The 27,850-nt window shown below is 47.3% G+C and overlaps 1 protein-coding gene and 6 gene segments (V, D, J or C); all 7 read right to left on the reverse strand.

Annotated features, from left to right (window-relative positions):
- TARP (TCR gamma alternate reading frame protein) overlaps nucleotides 1-27,850 on the reverse strand; it is an 89,115-nt gene that overhangs the window by 44,408 nt on the left and 16,857 nt on the right.
- On the reverse strand, nucleotides 1,002-1,736 carry LOC107049145. The segment is given in 1 exon segment: nucleotides 1,002-1,736. A coding segment is annotated over 1 exon segment (612 nt).
- Nucleotides 3,064-4,241, reverse strand: LOC121111987. The segment is given in 2 exon segments: nucleotides 3,064-3,819; nucleotides 4,165-4,241. Coding segments are annotated over 2 exon segments (444 nt in total).
- Nucleotides 7,589-9,254, reverse strand: LOC112531799. The segment is given in 3 exon segments: nucleotides 7,589-8,054; nucleotides 8,149-8,314; nucleotides 9,126-9,254. Coding segments are annotated over 3 exon segments (594 nt in total).
- Nucleotides 16,887-17,496, reverse strand: LOC124418331. The segment is given in 2 exon segments: nucleotides 16,887-17,263; nucleotides 17,420-17,496. Coding segments are annotated over 2 exon segments (420 nt in total).
- Nucleotides 23,308-24,636, reverse strand: LOC121111986. The segment is given in 2 exon segments: nucleotides 23,308-24,460; nucleotides 24,571-24,636. Coding segments are annotated over 2 exon segments (372 nt in total).
- On the reverse strand, nucleotides 25,923-27,622 carry LOC112529969. The segment is given in 3 exon segments: nucleotides 25,923-26,421; nucleotides 26,516-26,681; nucleotides 27,494-27,622. Coding segments are annotated over 2 exon segments (423 nt in total).

Raw genomic sequence — 27,850 nt, forward strand, 5'->3', positions numbered from 1 at the left:
AAACAGGGAGAGACTTCATGTAGGTGAGGAACCACCGAGCTCTGGAGCAGGGACGGTGTTCTCCATGCCCAGGATGGAAAGGAGAAGGAAACAGAACTTACGGGAGCAAAATGAAGTTGCAACAAGAAAGGTAAGCAGCAGCATGTTGTCTGCATGAGTGAAATGTCGAACTGAAGGAGCGGCAGAAGTGTTATAAACCAATCCAGGTGGAGAAAGCGTGAGCATCTGGGGGGAGGAAATGACTCATGGCTCATCCAATGGGAGGTCTTCAGTTCATTGCTGGGGAGTGTGTATTTGTGTGTGTAAATTCACTGGCAAGCAAAACCCCATGAGCAACAGTGTAGAGAGGACCTAAAATATTCAATCTAATAACTTCTTTTTCTGCATCTATCTATCTATCTGTCTGTCTGTCTACCTGTCTATCTGCCTATCCATCTGCAACATTCCATTTACTCTTACCCTTAAATCTTGTTAAGCACAGATATTGAAAGTGGGATTTTTCAGTTGTGCCCTTCCCAAGGTCACTCTCCTCTCCTCAGACCCCCGGGGCTGAGAAGCATTTTTCAGGCCAAGAAGCATATTTCATCAGCCCTTCCTAGAAAATGCGGCCTGCTTTTGTAGCAGAAATTGACTAGTTCATGGTAAACTCCTGTCTTCTTCTAGCTTGGCACAGCTTACTTGGGACTGCACAGCCATCTGTAACAACTCTGGATGTTGTTTGTGCGCATGAACAGGACCCATACCACTGCATGCTCTTCCTGAGTTACCTTTTTCATTCTCTGACAAAGAGAGTGAATCTACTCTGGATCTTTCCCAGGTCTTTTTTTTTTCTGCAGCATGCAATACAGACCTCATGTCAGGACATGTTCTGTAAAGTGCTACTGTCATTTTCCTTGTGACAGATTCATCATTTTGTATCAAGTCCTTTAGTGATGGCATGCCTGTGGTGAAAAAAAGGAACATTAGAAGAAGGAGCTGCTGGTGGGGAGAGGAAACAATGGACTCAGGCTGCACAGAATAGCCACAAGGACACTGGGTTGTCAATGTGATTGCTACATAACTGACTAGGACATCCTCCTGGATTTTCCTTCCTCAGTGTTAGCCTGTGGGGATGTCATGAAGGCTGAGAGATGGGGGCAGGAAGGCAGCTGTGGTTCTCAGCACTTGAAAGAAAGTGTGCCGCTCAGGTTGCAGCCAGCTTTCTGTAAGGGCTGCCTGCAGTCTGCTCCCTCGGTGAGACTCCCAGTAGGCACAGTAGTAGGTACCTTCATCATCATCACGTATGTTTAGTACTGAGAGAGTGCAGATTTTATTCTCACTTTTATAAGACCAATATTTGTTCTTGTAGGAATCCGAATCATAGGAAACTTGCGCTACTGCTGTCACATAGAGAAGCCGTTCAGGAACTCCAGCAGGCATTTGTCGGTACCAGTGGATGTAGGCAGCCTGGAAGTCAGCTATGCCCTCGACTTTGCACTCAATAGTCACAGTTTTGGATCTCTCTCTGGTAGCAGATAGTTGATGCTGTTGCAGCAGCACTTGTGCATGTCCATCTATCAGAAGGAGAGAAAACACAGCAAGCACTGCCAGCCTGCTGCCCGCAGGTGTACGCAGGACAGCCTCCTGCTGCTGCTGCCAGTGGAGCCTCCACGGGGAGGGGAATGGATGCAACCAGGCTTCAGCCAGGGCCAGCATTGGCAGCAGCAGCATTCTTCTCAGGGTGCCTGCTTGCCTCTGCACCAAAGAAAGCCCCCAGCTCTGTGGCAGGAACAGGGGCTGTGCCTGAGGGAAGGATGTGACTCACCGGCGGCCAGCCAGAGGGGGGCCCTGCGCAGACAGCAGGTGATGCTGTGAGAAAGCAGCATAACAGAGGGACCGTGCAGTCTGGGGCAAACAGTACAAGAAACGCAAACATTTTAAAGCCCACATAGCATTTGCCTAGAATAAAGGTGCAGAGGGAATAGGCGAGGCCACATGTTTTCTGGCATTCTAGGGTCTGGTTCCGGAAGCAGATCATGTCTTTGTGCAGGTTCCCTATGGCTCTCTGCTGCTGTGCATCCCATCTGGCACAGTAGTAGGTAGCAGCATCTTGTGTAATAACTCTGCCCACTGTCAGGGTGCAGAGCCATGATTGCTGTTCCCTCTCAGCTGCTGTTGAGACTCAGAGGAGAATGAACAAGACCTTGGATGGGGGCTGCACTGAGTGGGAGGAGAAGTCTCCAGTGATGGCTTCTCTGTGCATCACAACGCACGGCTGTGCTGGCAGAAAAGCCTCAGCTGCCTGAGAATGGAGTAAGGCTAGCAAATGCTCAGGTTGGTTAGAAAGTTGTCATGCCATTTCTCATACAAATGTAATAACAATTGCTAAATCAAAGGACTTGCAACTTGTGTGAGAGCTGCTGAGAAAGGATTGAGAACTAAAGCATCTCCATCTGGGCATGAGGTGCAAAGCTGCCTGTCTAGAGGCCACCTTGATGGGCAGTGCAAAGGTGTGATCATCCACAGTGGGTTAGAGGGATGTCTTCATCCCATGAGGGACCTCATTCTGGTGCCCCAGCTTGCTCACCCATCTAATGTGGTCTCTCACAGCTAACGTCTGTTGTCTAACAACAGCTGTTGTCTAAGTTTTGCACTGAGGATTTCTAACACAGCAAGACTTCCAGTAGGCAGAATTACAAATGAAACTTTGTGGTGCCTATTGCAAGAAGACACATGCGACGGGTCCCAGTAGGCACAACAGTAAGTAAAGCATCTTCTGGAATTACATTTCTTACTGTCACAGTACAAAGTTTCTGCCTACAAATTGTTTGAATTGTATATATGTGACACTGCAGGCTCACACTGAATACTGTTGAATCTCATGTAACATAGAGTATCCACACTGGAGATTTATTTTCCTTTTGTTGATACCAGTGTATGATGGTGTTATCAGAATTTCTGGAGAAGCCTTTAAAATGACACTTCAGATCTGTATTTGCTTGTGATTTTGTATGGGAATTTCCTGTGTAAATCCATGGAGAATTAGAAACATAAATAAATAAATAAATAAACAAACAAACGTATGAAAATTGAATAAGAAAGGAGTATCATTGTGACAGGATCTCACACAACCAATGTCTAAATGACAGCTACTGTCTGAGTTTTATCCTGAAGAATTCTGACACAGCAAATCTTCTGATAGGCACAATTACAAAGCAAACTTTGTGCCATCTGTTGCAAGAAGACACCTGTACTGGGCAGATTCTTTCCAACCATTGAGCTTTCCAGGCTAAGATTGGACTTGTCACTGAAGAAATGGCCAACAGGGACTTTGCAGATAGCTTCATAATCCTTCATTTGAGAGAAGCAGATCTCCAAATCCTCAGAGACATTTAGATTGAAGTGCTTCTGACTGAGCAGCTCATCCACACCATGGGAGTTATATGGTTTTATGACAAATGATTTGTGGTTGAACTGCCGAGGAAGTATTTGCAGAGGTGATTGTTTGGCATTTGCCGTAGTGAGGGTCCCAGTAGGCACAGTAGTAAGTAGCAGCATCATCCGGAATTACATTTCTTATTGTAAGAGTGCAAAGTCTCTGTGTAGGAATAGTTTGAATCCTGTACCTGTGCCTTTGGAAGCTCTCATCTACTGCTACTGACCCTGATGAAAAGTAGATCATCCTCACTGGAGCTTTATTCTCCTTCTGTTGATACCAGTGTATGACGGTGTTATCAAAATTTCCAGAGAAGTCTTTAAAATGACACTTCAGATCTGTATTTCCTCGTGACATGGTGATGGATACAGGGCTCTGTATGGGAGTTTCCTGTGCAAATGCATCTAGAATTTCAAAAAAACATGGAAAATGTAAAAGAAAAAAAAAAAAGGAAAGGGAAGAAAAGCAAAGAAAAGCAAAGATATAGAAAAAGAAAAAGAAAGAAAGAGATGGAAAGAGAAAAGAGAAGAAAGCCAAGGGAAGGGAATGGGGAAGGGAAGGGAAGGGAAGGGAAGGGAAGGGAAGGGAAGGGAAGGGAAGGGAAGGGAAGGGAAGGGAAGGGAAGGGAAGGGAAGGGAAGGGAAGGGAGTACAAAATATGTTGTTCCTTGGCAACTGTTCCCTTGAGAAGGTGTCTGTTAGGGCACAGTCCATTGGTGCCTGTGAGGAAAAAGAAGCTGAAGGACTTACTGGGCCACACAGTTGCGACCATCAGAGCTGCCAGCAGCAGCATGTTTGCTGCTCCAGCTCAGCTGCTGTTGAGACTCAGAGATGTGTGAGTGAGGCCCCAGATGGGGACATACTGAGTAGGAGGAGCTGTCCCCAGCAGTGTTTTTTTTTTTCTGTGCATAACACCATGGGGCTGTGCTTGTCAAGACGTTACAGCAACCTGGGAAATAAGCAAGACCAGAGAATGCTGAGGTTGTTTTGAAGGAGGTGGTCCTGTCTGCTTTTCAGAGAAATGGAAAGAACCGTTGCTCAGTCCAAGGACTGAAAGGCATGAAGGCTCTTCCAACTCAAGCTGTGTTCAGAGCCTTGCAAAACCAGCACTATGGAAATCTCTGTGTGGCTGAAGTTCCAGACTCTCAAGTGCAGTACCTCACAGGGTACTGTGCACGAGTGTTGTATTCAAATTCAGTACTCACTTTTGGAGCATACTGATGGACAATTGCCAGCTTGCCTTGCATGGTGAAAAGAGGCTTTGACCATAGACACTCATTTGTTGAACTCAATGCACTTTACTCAAAGGGCTCATTGGAGACCTGGCAACAGAAGAAGAGTGAAGTTCTGTCTGGCAGCATCAGGTGAGGAGCAATCTTGACAGTAAAATTGGTCTTTTGGGGCTGTAGTAGGAGTTGGTAGTAAGTGAAATGTAAAAGAAGACAACAGGAAAACAATGAAGGAGGATCTAGAAGCTCATGTAGTTTTCTCTCATTGTCTCACATGTATGCCTCCTTTCAAGTGAGGGCCCCGAGGAGATAGAGTTGTTTTTCTGCTTGTACATTGATTCTAGGATTTTAATAGAGAATGGAAATTTACAACTCCTCTTTGTTCATGGGCACAGGCAGTCTGTGCTCACCGTCAGGTGTGTGCTCTGAGTACAGTCAATTCTTCACCATAACAGCAAAGTCACCAGTTTTTAACCATAAGTGACTAAGAAGGTCCAGTTTCTGCATGATACAGGTATGTGTAACTACAGAAAAAAATGTTCAGGGTATTAGATAACAGAATTCATTTCACACTGGCCATGCTGATATTTTGTTTTTCCTATCCTGCGGCAGAAAATCACCAGAGAAAGGTGGCATAGAGATGTATATGCATCTGGCGGGAGTTCAGAGCTTGAGGTTCAGAGTGCCAAATGCCTTTTTGTATGGCTTATCTTTGCCCATCTAACGCTGTGAAGCCTTGTTCATACCAGTATGCACAGTAGTAAGTACCGGTATCCCTTCGGGTTGATTTCGTTATTATCAGAACAGAGTTGGAAGGATTTCTCTGCACTTGAAACTTCTGCCTGTCGTTGCTGTCATCAAAGGTAGGTGCGTATCCAGACATGTACAGTATCCTCTTGGGTGGCTCCCCAGGAAGCTGCCTGTACCAGTGCACAATGGTGCCACTACTCAGCTGGCATGTCATGGTGACTGAGCTGCCCTCCACCAGCCTGCGCACTGCCGGGCTTTGCACTGGTGCAGCCTGTGCATCTCCACCTGCAAGGAAACAGGGAGAAACTGCATGTAGGTGAGGAACCACCGAGCTCTGGAGCAGGGACTGTGTTCTCCATGCCCAGGATGGAGAGGAGAAAGAAAACAGCACTTACGGGACCAAAGTGAAGTTGCAACGAGAAAGGTAAGCAGCAGCATGTTGTCTGCATGAGTGAAATGTCGAACTGAAGGAGCAGCTGAAGTGTTATAAAGCCATCCAGGTGGAGAAAGCTGTGAGCATCTGGGGGGAGGAAATGACTCATGGCTCATCCAATGGGAGGTCTTCAGTTCATTGCCGGGGAGTGTGTATTTGTGTATGTAAATTCACTGGCAAGCAAAACTCCATGAGCAACAGTGTTGAGAGGACCTAAATTATTCAATCCAATAAGTTATTTTTTCTGCATCAATCTGTTTATGCATCTACCTATCTATCTTTCTGTCTATCTATCAGCTACATTCCATTTAATCTTACCCATAGATCTCGTTAAGCACACAAGTAGAAAGTGGGATTCTTCAGTTGTGCCCTTCCCAGGGTGACTCTCCTCTCCTCAGACCTCCGGGGCTGATCTGCATATTTCAGGCCAAGAAGCATATTTCATCAGCCCTTCCTAGAAAATGCGGCCTGCTTTTGTAGCACAAATCGACTAGTTCATGGTAAACTCCTGTCTTCTTCTAGCTTGGCACAGCTTATTTGGGACTGCACAGCCATCTGCACCAACTCTGGATGTTGCTGGTGCGCCATGAACAGGACCCATACCACTGCATGCTCTTTCCTGAGTTACCTTTTTCATTCTCTGTCAAAGAGAGTGAATCTACTCTGGATCTTTGCCTGGTCTTTTTTTTTTCTGCACCATGCACTACAGACCTCATGTCAGGACATGTTCTGTAAAGTGCTACTGTCATTTTCCTTGTGACAGATTCATCATTTTGTATCATGTCCTTTAGTGATGGCATGCCTGTGGTGAAAAAAGGAACATTAGATGAAGGATGACTGCTGGTGGGAAGAGAAAACAATGGACTCAGGCTGCACAGAATAGTCAAACAGACAGTCTGTCACCAAAATGATTTCAACGTAAGTGTCTTCGATTTCCTCTTGGATTTCTTTCCTCAGTGTAAGCCTGTGGGGATGGCATAAAGGCTGAGAGATGGGGGCAGGAAGGCAGCTGTGGTTCTCAGCACTTGAAAGAAAATGTGCCGCTCAGGTTGCAGCCAGCTTTCTGTAAGGGCTGCCTGCAGTCTGCTCCCTCGGTGAGACTCCCTGTAGGCACAGTAGTAGGTACCTTTATCATCATCACCTATGTCTTGAACTGAGAGAGTGCAGATTTTATTCCCCATTTTGGAAGATGTATATTTGTTCTTATATGAATCCGAATCATAGGAAACTTGCGCTACTGCTGTCACATAGAGAAGCCTTTCAGGAGCTCCAGCAGGCATTTGTCGGTACCAGTGGATGTAGGCATTATGGAAGTCAGCTATGCCCTCGACATGGCACTGAATAGTCACAGTTTTGGATCTCTCTCTGCTAGCAGATGGTTGACGCTGTTGCAGCAGCACTTGTGCATGTCCATCTATCAGAAGGAGAGAAAACACAGCAAGCACTGCCAGCCTGCTGCCCGCAGGTGTACGCAGGACAGCCTCCTGCTTCTGCTGCCAGTGGAGCCTCCACGGGGAGGGGAATGGATGCAACCAGGCTACGGCCAGGGCCAGCATTGGCAGCAGCAGCATTCTTCTCAGGGTGCCTGCTTGCCTCTGCACCAAAGAAAGCCCCCAGCTCTGTGGCAGGAACAGGGGCTGTGCCTGAGGGAAGGATGTGACACACTATGGGCCAGCCAGAGGGGGGCCCTGCGCAGCCAGCAGGTGATGCTGTGAGAAAGCAGCATAACAGAGGGACCGTGCAGTCTGGGGCAAACAGTACAAGAAACGCAAACATTTTAAAGCCCACATTGTTTTTGCTCTGTATAAAGATGGAGAGGAAATAGGTGAGGCCATTCCCACAAGTTTCCTAGCGTTCTAGGGTCTGGTTCTGGAAGCAGATCATGTCTTTGTGCAGGTTCCCTATGGCTCTCTGCTGCTGTGCATCAGATCTGGCACAGTAGTAGGTAGCAGCATCTTGTGCAGTAACTCTGCCCACTGTCAGGGTGCACTCAGATTTGGCGATGTCCTTCTCGATGCTGAATTTCCCCTCATCGGACTCATTCTCAAGGAACAGTCTGGTTGCCATGTAGGCAATGCGCTTGGGAGCTGTCCCGGGCCATTTGCGGTACCAGTGAATGAAGACTTTGTCAAAGTTGGAGATGGACACATGGCAGGTGATGAGCACCGTTTTTCTTTCAGGCTTGGTGATGGACGCTGGACTTTGCCAGAGGGCTTGTGCAGAGCCACCTAAGGGAAAACAAGAGAAAAACTTAGTAGACAAAGCTGGAACAGCAGAGGTTCCTGCTGTTCATGCAGGCAGCGGCTCGAGCAGGGCACGTACAGAAGAAACCAACTGCCAGGATGAGAGCTGTCAGCCGCCACATGGTTCTGCTCTCCTTTGCGCTTCCCTTCGTGCACAGCCTCCGGCTCACACTCGACGGGTCCCAGAAGCAGATCTGAGCAGTGGAAATCACTTCTTTCTGTGATTCCCAATGAGGCTGTTGTACCTGCCGATAAGATCAAGAAGCATTTGCAGCCATTTCCTTCAACAGCAGCCCCCAGCAGACACCTGGGGGTTAAACCAGACCGTGTCTCTTCCCTGTGTGCAGTGTCCTTTGCCTTCTCCCCCTTGCAGGCCAGTAGCCCGCATCTGCTGCACAGCCCCGTGTGCTGTTTGTAACGTCCTGCCCAGGTGAGCTGCCCAGAGAGGCAGCAAGACGGCACCAGGGCTGCTGACCTGCCCCAGTGAGTCTGTAGCCAAGTTGTGTGCTGGCTGCTGGTGGTTCTGCAGGGCTGTGGGCTGCCAGTAAGCACAGTCATAGGTCACTTCGTTTGCCTTTGCAACTTCTCGTTGTCAGAGTACAGATGGGTCTGCCTGCTTTGTGCTAGCCCAGGAAGTTTCTCTGTAAGACTCATCAGAGAAGACAGGCTCCCTCAGTCCCGTGTACAGAACGTGCTTCAGGGACTCTCTGGGTCTGTGCTGGTACCAGTGGATAAAAGCACTCTGAAAGGCTGTCCCAGAGAACCGCCATGCAGCGTGGTGCTGGCAGCAGCAAGTGACGGTGGGCTCTCCCGGCCCGGCAGGTGATTTAGAGCAGCCCGGGGCTGTGGCAACCGGCAGCACCTGCCGCAGCTGTGCTCCCGTGGCACACGTTGGGTCTGCCTCTGCTGCTGTGGGCAGAGTGCAGCCTGCAGGACGCAGCTGGATCCTTGGGGGTGGGAAGGAGGGACCTGCGTGTCCCACAGCCAGTGGCAGCTCCCACTGTAGTTCTCTGCCTAGTGGGGCAGCTGTCTTCATACTTATTTCCATTTGCTTACCATTTCCTTTGCTCTTGGTAACATTACAACTTCAGCAGGCTGGGACATGAGCTCATCCTTAGCTGAAATGGAAATGCTTTCTAGTATAAACGCTCGGGACACCTGCAGGACAGCAGGAGCAATACACTCACTTCCGTGTTGGTACTGCGCTCTTAACTAGCTTGTGATGAAACTGCAACTCCCTCTTGCTGACTGCATTGCCCAGAAAACCCAAAGCTTTGTACCACTGAGCAACTTCAGGAGCTCTGCCTTTCTCTGGCCCTGATTGCAGTTAGCCATGAACATTTTTCAGCAAAGCTCCCCTTTCCTGTGAAACTTTGTGACAATGCAAGGCTCATGCGGAAACCAATGGTAAGCCTTTTATTCTGTGACCTGGAAAAGTGACCCTTCACTGTTAGTAGCCCTCGCTGGTAGATCAAATTGAGGCTGTTAATCAAGACAGTGCCCTCATCTTGAAATAAGCCAAGCCCGTCATTTCTACTTCAAGGTGGTTACTGTTCCATTTTGGGAATTGCTAAATCTAAATTATCACAGCAACATATAAGAAGTTGTCCTACACGGAGCAGAACTGGGGCTGCGGCTCTGACAGATGTCTCAAAGTTTCCCTTCTCTTTTGACAAAGCCTTTGACATAGCTTCAGAAACTCTGCTGAGAGTGTACATGTAAGTGCCACATTTCTGTAGTTATCTCCTGTTGGAGCTTGACTTTTACCTGATAAATAATGGACAGCTTAGCAGCACCTCCCAGCTGCTTATGAGCAGCACGACATAGCTTACATCGCCCAGGAGCCCAGGAAGGAAGAGACAATCGCTGAGAAATTTACATGCAAAGACCATATTCAAAACTAAACAGACACCCAGTATGTGTTTAACTGTGTTTGTGCCTGTTCTAAATGACTACGCCGTTCTCTCTTTGGCAAAAATACCTGCCTACATACAGACAAAATCTAACTGCAAACGGGAGAAAACTGCAGATTTCTTACAGATTGTCTTGTTTATACTCACCTTTGTAACCTCACGTATTTTTCTGAGTAAGATACTGTAGGCGCTGCTGTAAGCTTTGCGCTGTCAATAGCATTCATACTATAGACTGCACAGTTTTTTGTGGAATTAATGAATGCAAAGGGAAGCCCGTTACTTTCAGTACAGCCAGGACCATGAAATTTATTCCATTCCTGTCAATTTTTCTTCCAAATTAAACTCAACACTACCACCTGTATGAAGATGGAAGTTTGGGCATTTCTGACTGGTAGTACTGAGAGCTGTTCTATAAGTTTTCATCATCCTTCTCATCCTCAGAGGCACACTCTGCCTCTCGTCCAGAATTAAGTACCATCAACTAGTACTCGGATACAATCCAGCACTGACAGCCACTCTGCTGTCCATCCTGAATGTGTCCATGTGCTGCATCTCGCATTTTCTGTCCCAGCACGTGGCTGTTACCTGTCTGCCTCCTGCAATCGATCCTGACCCTGAAATAACCACTCACCGACATCTTTCGGTACATCAGCATAAGGACGATGAACACTTTCCTTTGCACACTTGTTTCTTTCAGGACAGCCCAAGATAAGATCTGAGAAAACCCTGGTACTCACAAGCCGGCTGCATGCTTAGTTTGACATGTCAGAGGAACAGTTTGAATACTTCTGGGACCTTGTGTGCCGTAATGACTAGAAACCAATGTCAAGAAATTACAGTTTGTGGCTGCTGAGAGGAACCAGGCTGCGGATGGTTTAAGCAGTTTAGACCACCTTTCAGTTTAAGCAGATGTAACAGAAACAGTCGTCTATTCTAAATTCAGAATTGCTGAACAGGCTGCTCAGTGAAATAAACGGTGGAGTTCCCATCTCTGGGGGTATTTAAAAGGCATGTAGTAGTTGTGCTAAGGGACAAGGTTTAGTGCTGGACTTCGTAGTGCTAGATTGGATGGGTGGACTTGATGATCTTATGGGGCTTTTCCAACATAAGAAATTCTATTACTTTTATTGCAAACGAAGTGCAATAGGGAAAAACTTCGGTGGATTATTTTCATAGCCGTGAGGGTCAACATGAACACTGAAGCTGTAGCTAAGTGGGACGCACTGCTTACAGGCATAAATACGGAAAGTCGTTCTTAAAGGAGGAAAGCCCTTTTCGTTGTTACTGGCTTTGGCCATCATGCATCCACACTGCTATAGTGATTCAGATGTGTTGTTACTGTGATGACTGGGAGTGAAACACAGAAAATGAGAGCAAGGATGGGGATGGGGAAGGAGACTGACAGAGCTCAAAAAAGAAGAAAAATAGTCATCTCCAGATCTCCGGAGGAATAAATAGCAAATCTCCCCTCTCCCTCAGTTGCTGGCTTCTAAACCAAAATAAGACATTTTTCTTCCCTGAAAATCTTAGGACCGTTCAAGCTAAAGATCTCTCTTTGATTTCTTATCAAGCAAAAGGCTTTGAAAATCTTCAGGGCAACATGCTGAGTCATCTCCAGGAGCAACAGCGTGGAAAAGCACTGCTTTCTACTGAAGAAATCACAGAATCATAGAATCATTATGGTTGGAAAAGACTGCTATGGTCATCTAGTCCAACCGTCAAACGTGTTGACAAATCACGTCCCTAAGTGCCACATCCACCCTTTTCTTCAATGCCTCCAGGGATGGGGAGTCCACCACTTCCCTGAGCAGCGTGTTCCAACATATGGCCACTCTTTCTGAGATGAAATTCTTCCTAGTATCCAAGCTGAACCATTACAAACAATTCATGGCTATGCTTGAGGAAAGAGGAAGAGCACCTGAAGTGCTGAGCTTGGGTTATATTTCAGACTTTCACTGTTTGCTTCACCCTTGGCGCTTGCTTGCTTGAAATCCCTTTCTTTTGCCAGCTGACATGTGCAAGGACCTGGTCAGCAGTGGGGAAATCCCACCCATGTGTTCAGGAGACTCCCCCACGCTGGGAAAGTGAGTTGGGATCTTTCACGTGGTTTGTGGTTGAGCTGCTGGAGGAGTATTGGTTGGCGTGATTGTTTGGCTTCTGCCATAGTGTGGGGCCCAGTAGGCGCAGTGGTAGGTAGCAGCGTCGTCTAGAAGTACTCTTCGTACTGTAAGAATGCAGAGTTTCTGTCTAGAAATAGTTTGAATCATGTATCTGTGCCTTTGGAAGCTCTCATCTACTACACTTGCTCCTGATGTAATGTAGATCATCCTCGCCAGGGTTTTATTCTCCTTTTGTTGATACCAGTGTATGGCAGTCTTATCAAAATTGCCAGAGAAGTCTTTAAAATGACAGTGCAGACGTATACTTCCTTGTGACTTGGTGATGGATACAGGGCTCTGTATGGGAATTTCCCACACAAATCCATCTAGGAAAAAAAAGGGGGAAAAAAAAAGACGAGCAGTTATGTTATTTAGTGTTGGCTGGGGATTTGGGATAATACCTTGTAGCTCATCCAGGGGTTCCTGCGAGGAAAAGTAAGCTTAAGAAAAAGTACGAACAAGACCAAGTGGTTGCGGCCACAAGAGCTGCCAGCAGCAGCATGTTTGCTTGTCCTTCTCTGCTGCTGTTAACACTCAGAAAAGGAAATTGTCACCAGTGCAATGAGCTGTGTTGCATGGGAGGAGGAGTTGACTCCTTTGGGGGGTCTGATGGAGACCCTGCGCAGCAAACCAAAGGAAAGTGTCCCCAGATGTGCAGCTGGGAGCAGGGAGAGTCAGGGAGCTAGCGTTCAGGTAAGTTTATAAAAAGCACGTGTTCATTTGTGGTAGATAAGAGGGTGTAAATCCCTGATGCAAATTGGCCTCCTTGGGATTTTGCGTTACCCAAAATCGCTAAATTGTATTTCCGGGGCGTTAAGAGTCTCCTACCTGTGGAGGAGACTAGACTACAGTGGAGGCGCGATGAAATTTTCCTTAGAAGTACCAGGGATGGGCAAGAATACTGTTTGCATCCACACGTTGTTGTTCTTTTCTTGCCCGTCCTTTCCGAGGAGATCACAATGGCTGGATGAGAAAATCAATGCCGTGTCAGCTTTCCTCAAGAATCAGTCGATTTCTGCCACGGCTAGGCAAACCATGGCTAGCAAAATGCCAATGGAGCAGTTGAGTTTCCAGTACTGGTGTGTTAATCCTTAAGGCAGTGAAGAGTTTCCTTGCCCTTAAAAAGGGCGGATGTGTGTTTGAAGACTGGAGTGCTAAGAATGGCACAAACTTCAAAAGGGGCGGGCATTAACCACATGCATCAGTATAGGTTTGTGATTGAAATGCTGGAAAGGAGCTCTGTGGAGAAGGACCCCCAGGGGTCCTGCAGGACAGCAGGTTGACCATGAGCCCGCAGTGTGCCCTTGTGGCCAAGAAGGCCAATCGGATCCTGGGATGGATTGGAAAGAGCGTGGCCAGCAGGACAAGGGAGGTGATCCTCGCTTTCTGCTCTGCCCTGGTGAGGCCACATCTGGAGTGCTGTGTTCTGTTCTGGGCTTCTCGGTTCAAGAAAACAGGGAACTTTTTGAGTGTCCAGTGGTGGGCCACAGAGATGGTTAGGGGAATGGAGCATCTGCTTTATGAGGAAAGGCTGAAAGACCTGGGACTATTCATGTGGGAGGAGACTGAGCGGGCATCTTACCAATGCTTGTAAACATCTAATGGGCGGGAGTCAAATGGATGGGGCCAGGCTCCTTTCAGTGCTGCCCAGACTGGAACAGAGGCGGTTCCATCTAAACTTGAGAAAAATCTTCTTTTCTTTGAGGTTGAGGGAGCACCAGAACCGGCTGCTCAGAGAGGGTGAGGAGTCTCCTCTGGAGACATTCAGGACCTTCTTGGACTCCCTTCTGAGTAACCTGCTCTAGGGAATCTGCTTTAGCAGGGAGGTTGGACTGGATGATCTCCAGAGGTCCCTTCCAGCCCTTTTGTGACTCTCTGCATCCGTGCAGTATTTGCTCTGGGTAGTCGAAGCTGTGTGGTTGAAGGAGTTTTGTGGCTTGCTGGTCTCTGAGCATCTATCATGGTGTGGGTCCCAGTAGGCGCAGTAGTATGTAGCATCATCATCTGGACTTACATGGTTTATTGTAAGAATAGACAGATTCTGACTAGAAACGTTATCAGCCATGTACTTGTTCTCTTGAAAGCCACTTTCAACTCTAGTTTTCCCTTCTGCAAAGAAGAGTAGCCTCTCTGGAGGTTTATTCTCTTTCAGCTGATACCAGTGAATGACGGTGTTATCAAAATCTCCAAAGAAGTCTCCAAAATGACACTGCAGATGTATACTTCCTTGTGACTTTGTGATGGATACAGGGCTCTGTATGGGAATTCCCCATGCAAATCCGTCCAGGAAACAAGGAGAATAGAGGAGAAATTGTTACTCAGTGACAATCAGGGATTTGGAAAGATATCTTTTAACTCATCCATGGGTTCCTGTGAGGAAAAGGAAGCTTAAGCAAGCAGAATGTACAAGACCAAACGGTTGTGGTTGTAAGAGCTGCCAGCAGCAGCACGTTTGTTGCTTCCACTTTCTGTTGTTGAAACACGGAGGAGAATGGATGGGGCCTCGGATGGAGACAGTGCCGAGTGGGAGAAGTGTCCGGTGATGGTATTTCTGTGTGTAACAACACAGGGCTGTGCTGGCAGAAAAGCCTCTGCAGATAACACATCCACTCTGTCGTTCCTTGTGACTTGGTGATGGATACAGGGCTCTGAAAAGGAATTCTGGAATTAAAGAAAGAAAGAAAAAAAAAAAAAAAGAGAGAGAAAAGAGAAAAATTGTGTTGGGAAGATAACTGTTAGGTCGTGCATGTGTGCCTAGCACACCTGAGGGTCCCGGTAGGCAAAATTGTAAGAAGCACCGTCATCGGGAATTGTATTTCTTATTGTAAGAGTGCAAGATTCCTGAACAAAATCCCTTTCAATTTTAAGCCTGTGCCTTTGCAAGCTATCATTGAACACTGTTCAATCTGATGTAACATAGAGTATTCACACTGGAGCTTCATTCTCCTTCTCTGATACCAGTGTATGACAGTGTTATCAAAATTTCCAGAGAAGTCTTTGAAACGGCACTTCAGATCTGTATTTCCTTGTGACATGGTGATGGATACAGGGCTCTGTATGGGAGTTTCCTGTACAAATCCATCCAGAGTTACAGAACAAAACAAAACAAAACTAAACTAAACTAAACTAAACAAAGAAAAAAAATCCAGAAGTGAAAAAGAGGAGAAATGTTGTTATTCATTGCCAAGCATCCACTTGGGAAGATAACTGTTATGTCATCCATGGATGCCTGTGAGGAAAATAAGCTGAAGGACTTACAAAACCATGCAGCTGTGACCAATAGAGCGGCCAGCAGCAGCATGTTTGCTGCCCCTTGCTGCTCCTGCTCTGCTGCTGTTGAGACTCAAAGATGTGTGTCTGGGGCCAGAGCTGGAGACGGCACTGTGTGGGAGGAGAGGTCTCCAGCGGTGTTTTTTCTGTGCATAACAACATGGGGCTGTGATAACACATCAGCCTGGGATCGGAGTAAGGCCAGCAAATGTTCAGGTTGGTTAGAAGTTTATCATCCCATCTGCTTTTCAGAGAAATGCAAGAGCTATTGCTCAATGCAAAGACTTAAAGTTTGCGTAAGAGCTACTGAGAAAGGATGGAGAGCAAGAGGTGCTCCAGCTGGGCATCAGGTGCAAGGCTGCCAGCTGAGAGGCCACCCTGGTAGGCAGTGAGCATGTGCCGTCACTCAGAGTGGATGGGAGGTATGTCCTTTTCCATCTGGGACCCCCCTTCAGCGGTCCCAGCTTGCTCACCCGTCTCCAGCATGACTAAATGCTCTCTTCCCATGCTGCCCTCCACTGAAGAGCCGGTAGCTATCAGCTTTCAGCAGCGGGGCAGCAGCACTGTGAGCATGTGCCCTGCCTTTGATTTGGAGTGTGCAGGAAATGCACAGCCACAGGATTTCAGTTTTGAGCCTCAGAAGCGGTACAAATGCTGCTTGGAGAGAAACACCGGAAAACAAAAGCAGAAAAAACACGTGGCAATGTGGTGTTAAGCACATCTTGCTAAGTGGATTGGATGCCTCCCCCTCTTCCTAGAAAATACTAAGGGCAAAGTCTGTGTCATTTTGTGTCAGGACAGGCAGGTAGGTGGCTTCAGTGCATGAGCGAGGAAGAGAGAAGGACGGAATAGACTTCAACAAGTAGAGGGAGAGATGCACGCACACAGTCACTCCTTGCAGCGGCACTTCAGGACAGTCTCCTGAGAGGGCAACCTCAGTTCGTTACAATCACATTTGTTGTGGGGACTGTATGGAGAGAACATGAGACTAAAACCCTGTGGCCAAAATCTACCGGGACCGATGAAATGTGTATCAGTCCATTGCTATTCTTTTGACTTCAGAGCAGAAATCTGCCGGGTACCTGATTCTAGATGAATACGAATGGCGCATGATAGTGATGGGATCTCACACAACCAATGTCTAAGTGACAGCTACAGTGTGTGTTTTGTCCTGAAGATTCCTACCACAGCAAGCCTCCTGGTCGGCATAATTACAAATCAAACTTTGTGCTATCTGTTGCAGAAGACACGTGTACTGGGCAGATTCTTTCCGACCACACAGATTTCCAGGTTAAGATTATCACCAAATAGACTTGTCACTGAAGAAATGATCAACATGGTCTTTGCAGATAGCTTCAGAATCCTTCATTTCAGAGAAGCAGATCTCCAAATCCTCAGAGAGATTTAGACAGAACTGCTTCTGGCTGAGCAGCTCATCCAAACCATGGGAGCGGATTTGTTACCTTTCATATCATTTACAGGAGAGCTGCCGAGAAAGTATTTGCAGAGGTGATTGTTTGGCATCTGCCATAGTGAGGGTCCCAGTAGGCACAGTAGTAAGTAGCAGCATCATCCGGAATTACATTTCTTATTGTAAGAGTGCAAAGCTTCTGTCTAGAAATAGTTTGAATCGTGTATCTGTGCCTTTGGAAGCTCTCATCTACTGCTACTGAACCTGATGAAAAGTAGATCATCCTCACTGGAGCTTTATTCTCCTTCTGTTGATACCAGTGTATGACAGTGTTATCAAAATTTCCAGAGAAGTCTTTAAAATGACACTTCAGATCTGTATTTCCTCGTGACATGGTGATGGATACAGGGCTCTGTATGGGAGTTTCCTGTGCAAATCCATCTAGAATTACAAAACGGAAAATAATGAAAAAAAATGACAGAGTAAAGAGGATAAAAGGAGAAATGGTTATTCATAGGCAACCAGCCACGTGGGAAGACATCTGTTAAGGCACAATCCATGGGTGCCTTGGCAAGGAAAGTAACCTGTAGGACTTACATGACCATGCAGTTGTGACCGTTAGTGCTGCCAGCAGCAGCATGTTTGCTGCTCCCACTCAGCTGCTGTTGAGACTCAGAGATGTGTGAGTGAGGCCCCAGATGGGGACATACTGAGTAGGAGGAGCTGTCCCCAGCAGTGTTTTTTTTTCTGTGCATAACACCATGGGGCTGTGCTTGTCAAGACGTTACAGCAACCTGGGAAATAAGCAAGACCAGAGAATGCTGAGGTTGTTTTGAAGGAGGTGGTCCTGTCTGCTTTTCAGAGAAATGCAAAGAACCATTGCTCAGTCCAAGGAGTGAAAGGCATGAAGTCTCTTCCAACACAAGCTGTGTTCAGAGCCTTGCAAAACCTCCACTATGAAAATCACTGGGTGGCTGAAGTTCCAGACTCTGAAGTGCAGTACCTAACAGAAAAAAATATGAAGGAGGGAGAGATGAAAATATGAAGGAGAAAAATAGCTTTGGCTTTTCCTATCCTTCTGGTCTTGTCGCTATCCACCCATTTAAACAATCATTGCCCCTCCTGTTTATATGCTTCTTTCAAATGTTGGAAGGCCACTGTGAGGTCTCCGCAGAGCCTTCTCTTCAACAAGCTAAACAAGCCCAGTTCTTTCAACGTTTCTCCGTAGGAGAGGTGCTCTGGCCCTCTGATCATCTTAGCGGCCCTCCTCTGGACCCACTCCAAGAGCTCCATGTCTTTCTTGTGCTGGGGGTCCCAGGCTTGGATGCAGTGTTCTGGATGGGGCCTCATAAGAGCCATGTAGAGGGGGACAATCATCTCCCTCTCCCTGCTGGCCGCCCCCTTTTTAATGCAGACCAGGAAATAGCTGGCCTTCCATGCGGCAAGCGCTCTGGCTGCTGTTTAGCTTCTTGTCCACCAGGACCCTCATTCCTTCTCCACAGGGCTGCTCTCATGGTGTTCTTCTCGCAGTCTGTATAAATACCTGGGATTGCCCCAGCCCAAGTGCGACATCTTGCACTTGGCCTTGTTGAACCTCATTAGGTTCACATGGGTCTATTTCTCCAGCCTGTCCAGGTCCCTCTGGATGGCTTCCCTCCCCTCCAGTGTATTGACTGCATTGCTCAGCTTGGTGTCATTTGCAAAGTTGCTGAGGGTGCTCTCAGTGCCACTGTCTGTGTCAATGCTGGAGATGTTGAAGAGCACCAGTCCCAAGACTGACCCTCAGGGCTCCCCGCGTGTGACTGGCCTCCACCCTGACACAGGAGGATTTTCCTGTGCAAATCCACCCAGAATTACAAACAAAACAAAAGAAAACAAAACAAATCCCAACCAACCAAACAAGGTACAGGCACAGACAGTCTGTGCTCACTCTCAGATGAGTGCTAAGAGTACAGTCAGTTCATCACAGTAACAGCAAAGTCACCAGTTTTTAACCTTAACTAAGAACGTCCAGTTTCTGAATGTTACAGGTATGTACCAGTACGGAAAACATGTTCTGATAGTAATTAATAGTATCCATTTTGCATTGGCCATGTTAATCTTTTGCTTTTCCTATCCTACTGCAAAAAATCACCAGAGAAAGGTGGCATAGAGATGTATATGCATCTCGCATGAGTTCAGAGTGCCAAATGCCTTTTTGTATGGCTTATCTATGCCCATCTAACGCTGTGAAGGCTTGCCTATACCAGTATGCACAATAGTAAGTACCAGTATCCCTTCGGGTTGTTTTCTTTATTATCAGAACAGTGTCGGAAGCATTTCTCTGCACTTGAAACTTCTGCCTATTGTTGCTGTCATCAAAGGTAGGTGAGTATCCAGACATGTACAGTATCCTCTTGGGTGGCTCCCCAGGAAGCTGCCTGTACCAGTGCACAATGGTGCCTCTACTCAGCTGGCATGTCATGGTGACTGAGCTGCCCTCCACCAGCCTGCGCTCTGCTGGGCTTTGCACTGGTGCAGCCTGCGCATCTCCACCTGCAAGGAAACAGGGAGAAACTGCATGTAGGTGAGGAACCACCGAGCTCTGGAGCAGGGACGGTGTTCTCCATGCCCAGGATGGAAAGGAGAAAGGAAACAGCACTTACGGGAGCAAAATGAAGTTGCAACAAGAAAGGTAAGCAGCAGCATGTTGTCTGCATGAGTGAAATGTCAAACTGAAGTAGCGGCAGAAGTGTTATAAAGCCATCCAGGTGGAGAAAGCGTGAGCATCTGGGGGGAGGAAATGACTCATGGCTCATCACAACAGTGTAGAGAGGACCTAAGTTATTCAGTCCAATAACTTATTTTTCTGCATCTATCTATCTACCTATCTATCTGCCTATCCATCTGCTACATTTCATTTACTCTTCCCCTTAAATCTTGTTAAGCACAGATGTTGAAAGTGGGATTCTTCAGTTGTGCCCTTCCCAGGGTCACTCTCCTCTCCTCAGACCCCCGGGGCTGAGAAGCAGTGGATGTAGGCAGCCTGGATGTAGGCAGCCTGGATGTAGGCAGCCTGGAAGTCAGCTATGCCCTCGACTTCGCACTCAATAGTCACAGTTTTGGATCTCTCTCTGCTAGCAGATGGTTGACGCTGTTGCAGCAGCACTTGTGCATGTCCATCTATCAGAAAGAGAGAAAACACAGCAAGCACTGCCAGCCTGCTGCCCGCAGGTGTACGCAGGACAGCCTCCTGCTGCTGCTGCCAGTGGAGCCTCCACGGGGAGGGGAATGGATGCAACCAGGCTTCAGCCAGGGCCAGCATTGGCAGCAGCAGCATTCTTCTCAGGGTGCCTGCTTGCCTCTGCACCAAAGAAAGCCCCCAGCTCTGTGGCAGGAACAGGGGCTGTGCCTGAGGGAAGGATGTGACTCACTATGGGCCAGCCAGAGGGGGGCCCTGCGCAGACAGCAGGTGATGCTGTGAGAAAGCAGCATAACAGAGGGACCGTGCAGTCTGGGGCAAACAGTACAAGAAACGCAAACATTTTAAAGCCCACATTGCATTTGCCTAGAATAAAGGTGCAGAGGGAATAGGCGAGGCCACATGTTTTCTGGCATTCTAGGGTCTGGTTCCGGAAGCAGATCATGTCTTTGTGCAGGTTCCCTATGGCTCTCAGCTGCTGTGCATCAGATCTGGCACAGTAGTAGTTAGCATCGTGTTGTGCAATAACTCTGCCCACTGTCAGGGTGCAGAGCCGTGATTGCTGTTCCCTCTCAGCTGCTGTTGAGACTCAGAGGAGAATGAACAAGACCTTGGATGGGGGCTGCACTGAGTGGGAGGAGAAGTCTCCAGTGATGGCTTCTCTGTGCATCACAACGCACGGCTGTGCTGGCAGAAAAGCCTCAGCTGCCTGAGAATGGAGTAAGGCTAGCAAATGCTCAGGTTGGTTAGAAAGTTGTCATGCCATTTCTCATATAAATGTAATAACAATTGCTAAATCAAAGGACTTGCAACTTGTGTGAGAGCTGCTGAGAAAGGATTGAGAACTAAAGCATCTCCATCTGGGCATGAGGTGCAAAGCTGCCTGTCTAGAGGCCACCTTGATGGGCAGTGCAAAGGTGTGATCATCCACAGTGGGTTAGAGGGATGTCTTCATCCCACGAGGGACCTCATTCTGGTGCCCCAGCTTGCTCACCCATCTAATGTGGTCTCTCACAGCTAACGTCTGTTGTCTAACAACAGCTGTTGTCTAAGTTTTGCACTGAGGATTTCTAACACAGCAAGACTTCCAGTAGGCAGAATTACAAATGAAACTTTGTGGTGCCTATTGCAAGAAGTCACATGCGACGGTCCCAGTAGGCACAACAGTAAGTAAAGCATCTTCTGGAATTACATTTCTTACTGTCACAGTACAAAGTTTCTGCCTACAAATTGTTTGAATTGTATATATGTGACACTGCAGGCTCACACTGAATACTGTTGAATCTCATGTAACATAGAGTATCCACACTGGAGATTTATTTTCCTTTTGTTGATACCAGTGTATGATGGTGTTATCAGAATTTCTGGAGAAGCCTTTAAAATGACACTTCAGATCTGTATTTGCTTGTGATTTTGTATGGGAATTTCCTGTGTAAATCCATGGAGAATTAGAAACATAAATAAATAAACAAACAAACAAACAAACAAACGTATGAAAATTGAATAAGAAAGGAGTATCATTGTGACGGGATCTCACACAACCAATGTCTAAATGACAGCTACTGTCTGAGTTTTATCCTGAAGAATTCTGACACAGCAAATCTTCCGGTAGGCACAATTACAAAGCAAACTTTGTGCCATCTGTTGCAAGAAGACACCTGTACTGGGCAGATTCCTTTCCAACCATTGAGCTTTCCAGGCTAAGATTGGACTTGTCACTGAAGAAATGTCCAACAGGGACTTTGCAGATAGCTTCATAATCCTTCATTTGAGAGAAGTAGAGCTCCAAACCCTCATAGACATTTTGACTGAAGTGCTTCTGACTGAGCAGCTCATCCACACCATGGGAGTTGATATGGTTTTATGACAAATGATTTGTGGTTGAACTGCCGAGGAAGTATTTGCAGAGGTGATTGTTTGGCATCTGCCATAGTGAGGGTCCCAGTAGGCACAGTAGTAAGTAGCAGCATCATCCGGAATTACATTTCTTATTGTAAGAGTGCAAAGCTTCTGTGTAGAAATAGTTTGAATCCTGTATCTGTGCCTTTGGAAGCTCGCATCTACTTCTGTTCTCCCTGATGTGAAGTACATCATCCTCACTGGAGCTTTATTCTCCTTCTGTTGATACCAGTGTATGACGGTGTTATCAAAATTTCCAGAGAAGTCTTTAAAATGACACTTCAGATCTGTATTTCCTCGTGACATGGTGATGGATACAGGGCTCTGTATGGGAGTTTCCTGTGCAAATGCATCTAGAATTTCAAAAAAACAAGGAAAATGTAAAAGAAAAAAAAAAGGAAAGGGGAAGAAAAGCAAAGAAAAGCAAAGATATAGAAAAAGAAAAAGAAAGAAAGAGATGGAAAGAGAGAAGAGAAGAAAGTCAAGGGAAGGGAATGGGGAAGGGAATGGGGAAGGGAAGGGAAGGGAAGGGAAGGGAAGGGAAGGGAAGGGAAGGGAAGGGAAGGGAAGGGAAGGGAAGGGAAGGGAAGGGAAGGGAAGGGAAGGGAAGGGAAGGGAAGGGAAGGGAAGGGAAGGGAAGGGAAGGGAAGGGAAGGGAAGGGAAGGGAAGGGAAGGGAAGGGAAGGGAAGGGAAGGGAAGGGAAGGGAAGGGAAGGGAAGGGAAGGGAAGGGAAGGGAAGGGAAGGGAAGGGAAGGGAAGGGAAGGGAAGAGAAGGGAAGAGAAGAGAAGAGAAGAGAAGAGAAGAGAAGAGAAGAGAAGAGAAGAGAAGAGAAGAGAAGAGAAGAGAAGAGAAGAGAAGAGAAGAGAAGAGAAGAGAAGAGAAGAGAAGAGAAGAGAAGAGAAGAGAAGAGAAGAGAAGAGAAGAGAAGAGAAGAGAAGAGAAGAGAAGAGGACAAAATATGTTATTCCTTGGCAAGTGTTCCCTTGAGAAGGTATCTGTTAGGGCACAGTCCATTGGTGCCTGTGAGGAAAAAGAAGCTGAAGGACTTACTGGGCCACACAGTTGCGACCATCAGAGCTGCCAGCAGCATCATGTTTGCTGCTCCAGCTCAGCTGCTGCTGAGACTCAGAGATGTGTGAGTGAGGCCCCAGATGGGGACATACTGAGTAGGAGGAGCTGTCCCCAGCAGTGGTTTTTTTTTCTGTGCATAACACCATGGGGCTGTGCTTGTCAAGACGTTACAGCAACCTGGGAAATAAGCAAGACCAGAGAATGCTGAGGTTGTTTTGAAGGAGGTGGTCCTGTCTGCTTTTCAGAGAAATGCAAAGAGCCGTTGCTCAGTCCAAGGACTGAAAGGCATGAAGGCTCTTCCAACACAAGCTGCGTTCAGAGCCTCGCAAAACCAGCACTATGGAAATCACTGTGTGGCTGAAGTTCCAGACTCTCAAGTGCAGTACCTCACAGGGTACTGTGCACGAGTGTTGTATTCAAATTCAGTACTCAGTTTTGGAGCTAACTGATGGACAATTGCCAGCTTGCCTTGCATGGTGAAAAGAGGCTTTGACCATAGACACTCATTTGTTGAACTCAATGCACTTTAATCAAAGGGCTCATTGGAGACCCGGCAACAGAAGAAGAGTGAAGTTCTGTCTGGAAGCATCAGGTGAGGGAGCAATCTTGACAGTAAAATTGATCTTTTGGGGCTGTAGTAGGAGTTGGTAGTAAGTGAAATGTAAAGGAAGACAGCAGGACAACAACGAAGGAGGATCTAGAAGCTCATGTAGTTTTCTCTCATTGTCTCACATGTATGCCTCCTTTCAAGTGAGGGCCCCGAGGAGACTGAGTTGTTTTTCTGCTTGTACCTTGATTCTGGGATTTTAATAGAGAATGGAAATTTACAACTCCTCTTTGTTCATGGGCACAGGCAGTCTGTGCTCACTGTCAGGTGTGTGCTCTGAGTACAGTCAATTCTTCACCATAACAGCAAAGTCACCAGTTTTTAACCTTAAGTGACAAAGAATGTCCAGTTTCTGCATGATACAGGTATGTGTAACTACAGAAAAAAATGTTCAGGGTATTAGATAACAGAATCCATTTTCATGTTGATATTTTGTTTTTCCTATCCTGCTGCAGAAAATCACCAGAGAAAGGTGGCATAGAGATGTATATGCATCTGGCGGGAGTTCAGAGCTTGAGGTTCAGAGTGCCAAATGCCTTTTTGTATGGCTTATCTTTGCCCATCTAACTCTGTGAAGCCTTGATAATACCAGTATGCACAATAGTAAGTACCGGTATCCCTCCTAGTAGATTTCTTTATTGTCAGAACAGAGTTGGAAGGATTTCTCTGCACTTGAAACTTCTGCCTATCGTTGCTGTCATCAAAGGTAGGTGAGTATCCAGACATGTACAGTATCCTCTTGGGTGGCTCCCCAGGAAGCTGCCTGTACCAGTGCACAACGGTGCCACTACTCAGCTGGCATGTCATGGTGACTGAGCTGCCCTCCACCAGCCTGCGCTCTGCTGGGCTTTGCACTGGTGCAGCCTGTGCATTTCCACCTGCAAGGAAACAGGGAGAAACTGCATGTAGGTGATGAACCACCGAGCTCTGGAGCAGGGACTGTGTTCTCCATGCCCAGGATGGAGAGGAGAAAGGAAACAGCACTTACGGGACCAAAATGAAGTTGCAACAAGAAAGGTAAGCAGCAGCATGTTGTCTGCATGTGTGAAATGTCGAACTGAAGGAGCAGCTGAAGTGTTATAAAGCCATCCAGGTGGAGAAAGCGTGAGCATCTGGGGGGAGGAAATGACTCATGGCTCATCCAATGGGAGGTCTTCAGCTCATTGCTGGGGAGTATGTATTTGTGTGTGGTAAATTCACTGGCAAGCGAAACCCCATGAGCAACAGTGTTGAGAGGACCTAAATTATTCAATCCAATAACTTATTTTTTCTGCATCTATCTATTTATTCATCTACCTATCTATCTATCTGTCTGCTACATTCCATTTAATCTTACCCATAGATCTCGTTAAGCACACAAGTAGGAAGTGGGATTCTTCAGTTGTGCCCTTCCCAGGGTCACTCTCCTCTCCTCAGACCCCCGGGGCTGATATGCATATTTCAGGCCAAGAAGCATATTTCATCAGCCCTTCCTAGAAAATGCTGCCTGCTTTTGTAGCACAAATTGACTAGTTCATGGTAAACTCTTGTCTTCTTCTAGCTTGGCACAGCTTACTTGGGACTGCACAGCCATCTGCACCAACTCTGGATGTTGTTGGTGTGCATGAACAGGACCCATACCACTGCATGCTCTTTCCTGAGTTACCTTTTTCATTCTCTGACAAAGAGAGTGAATCTTCTCTGGATCTTCTCCTGGTCTTTTTTTTTTTTCTGCACCATGCACTACAGTCCTCATGTCAGGACATGTTCTGTAAAGTGCTACTGTCATTTTCCTTGTGACAGATTCATCATTTTGTATCAAGTCCTTTAGTGATGGCATGCCTGTGGTGAAAAAATGAACATTAGAAGAACGACAGCTGCTGGTGGGAGAGGAAACAATGGACTCAGGCTGCACAGAATAGTCAAACAGACAGTCTGTCACCAAAATGATTTCAACATAAGTGTCTTCGATTTCCTCTTGGATTTCTTTCCTCAGTGGGGGATGTGGGGATGTCATGAAGGCTGAGAGATGGGGGCAGGAAGGCAGCTGTGGTTCTCAGCACTTGAAAGAAAATGTGCCGCTCAGGTTGCAGCCAGCTTTTTGTAAGGGCTGCCTGCAGTCTGCTCCCTCGGTGAGACTCCCAGTAGGCACCGTAGTAGGTACCTTTATCATCATCACCTATGTCTTGAACTGAGAGAGTGCAGACATTATTCTCACTTTTATAAGACAAATATTTGTTCTTGTAGGAATCCGAATCATAGGAAACTTGCGCTACTGCTGTCACATAGAGAAGCCGTTCAGGAGCTTTAGCAGGCATTTGTCGGTACCAGTGGATGTAGGCATCCTGGAAGCAGCGTGACAGAGGGACCGTGCAGTCTGGGGCAAACAGTACAAGAAACGCAAACATTTTAAAGCCCACATTGTTTTTGCTCTGAATAAAGATGGAGAGGAAATAGGTGAGGCCATTCCCACAAGTTTCCTAGCATTCTAGGGTCTGGTTCCGGAAGCAGGTCATGTCTTTGTGCAGGTTCCCTATGGCTCTCTGCTGCTGTGCATCCCATCTGGCACAGTAGTAGGTAGCAGCATCTTGTGCAGTAACTCTGCCCACTGTCAGGGTGCACTCAGATTTGGCGATGTCCTTCTCGATGCTGAATTTCCCCTCATCGGACTCATTCTCAAGGAACAGTCTGGTTGCCATGTAGGCAATGCGCTTGGGAGCTGTCCCAGGCCTCTTGCGGTACCAGTGAATGAAGACTTTGTCAAAGTTGGAGATGGAGACATGGCAGGTGATGAGCACCGTTTTTCTTTCAGGCTTGGTGATGGACGCTGGACTTTGCCAGAGGGCTTGTGCAGAGCCACCTAAGGGAAAACAAGAGAAAAACTTAGTAGACAAAGCTGGAACAGCAGAGGTTCCTGCTGTTCATGCAGGCAGCGGCTTGAGCAGGGCACGTACAGAAAAAAGCAACTTCCAGGATGAGAGCTGTCAGCCGCCACATGGTTGCTGCTCTCCTTTGCGCTTCCCTTCGTGCACAGCCTCAGGCTCACACTCGACGGGTCCCAAAGCAGATCTGAGCAGTGGAAATCACTTCTTTCTGTGATTCCCAATGAGGCTGTTGTACCTGCCGATAAGATCAAGAAGCATTTGCAGCCATTTCCTTCAACAGCAGCCCCCAGCAGACACCTGGGGGTTAAACCAGACTGTGTCTCTTCCCTGTGTGCAGTGTCCTTTGCCTTCTCCTCCTTGCAGGCCAGTAGCCCGCATCTGCTGCACAGCCCCGTGTGCTGTTTGTAACGTCCTGCCCCAGGTGAGCTGCCCAGAGAGGCAGCAAGACGGCACCAGGGCTGCTGACCCTGCCCCAGTGAGTCTGTAGCCAAGTTGTGTGCTGGCTGCTGGTGGTTCTGCAGGGCTGTGGGCTGCCAGTAAGCACAGTCATAGGTCACTTCGTTTGCCTTTGCAACTTCTCGTTGTCAGAGTACAGATGGGTCTGCCTGCTTTGTGCTAGCCCAGGAAGTTTCTCTGTAAGACTCATCAGAGAAGACAGGCTCCCTCAGTCCCGTGTACAGAACGTGCTTCAGGGACTCTCTGGGTCTGTGCTGGTACCAGTGGATAAAAGCACTCTGAAAGGCTGTCCCAGAGAACCGCCATGCAGCGTGGTGCTGGCAGCAGCAAGTGCCTGTGGGCTCTCCCGGCCCGGCAGGTGATTTAGAGCAGCCCGGGGCTGTGGCAACCGGCAGCACCTGCCGCAGCTGTGCTCCCGTGGCACACGTTGGGTCTGCCTCTGCTGCTGTGGGCAGAGTGCAGCCTGCAGGACGCAGCTGGATCCTTGGGGGTGGGAAGGAGGGACCTGCGTGTCCCACAGCCAGTGGCAGCTCCACTGTAGTTCTCTGCCTAGTGGGGCAGCTGTCTTCATACTTATTTCCATTTGCTTACCATTTCCTTTGCTCTTGGTAACATTACAACTTCAGCAGGCTGGGACATGAGCTCATCCTTAGCTGAAATGGAAATGCTTTCTAGTATAAACGCTCGGGACACCTGCAGGACAGCAGGAGCAATACACTCACTTCCGTGTTGGTACTGCGCTCTTAACTAGCATGTGATGAAACAGCAACTCCCTCTTGCTGACTGCATTGCCCAGAAAACCCAAAGCTTTGTACCACTGAGCAACTTCAGGAGCTCTGCCTTTCTCTGGCCCGGATTGCAGTTAGCCATGAACATTTTTCAGCAAAGCTCCCCTTTCCTGTGAAATTTTGTGACAATGCAAGGCTCAAGCGGAAACCAATGGTAAGC

Source organism: Gallus gallus, chromosome 2 (assembly GCF_016699485.2).
Source record: "Gallus gallus isolate bGalGal1 chromosome 2, bGalGal1.mat.broiler.GRCg7b, whole genome shotgun sequence".
Lineage (NCBI taxonomy): Eukaryota > Metazoa > Chordata > Aves > Galliformes > Phasianidae > Gallus > Gallus gallus.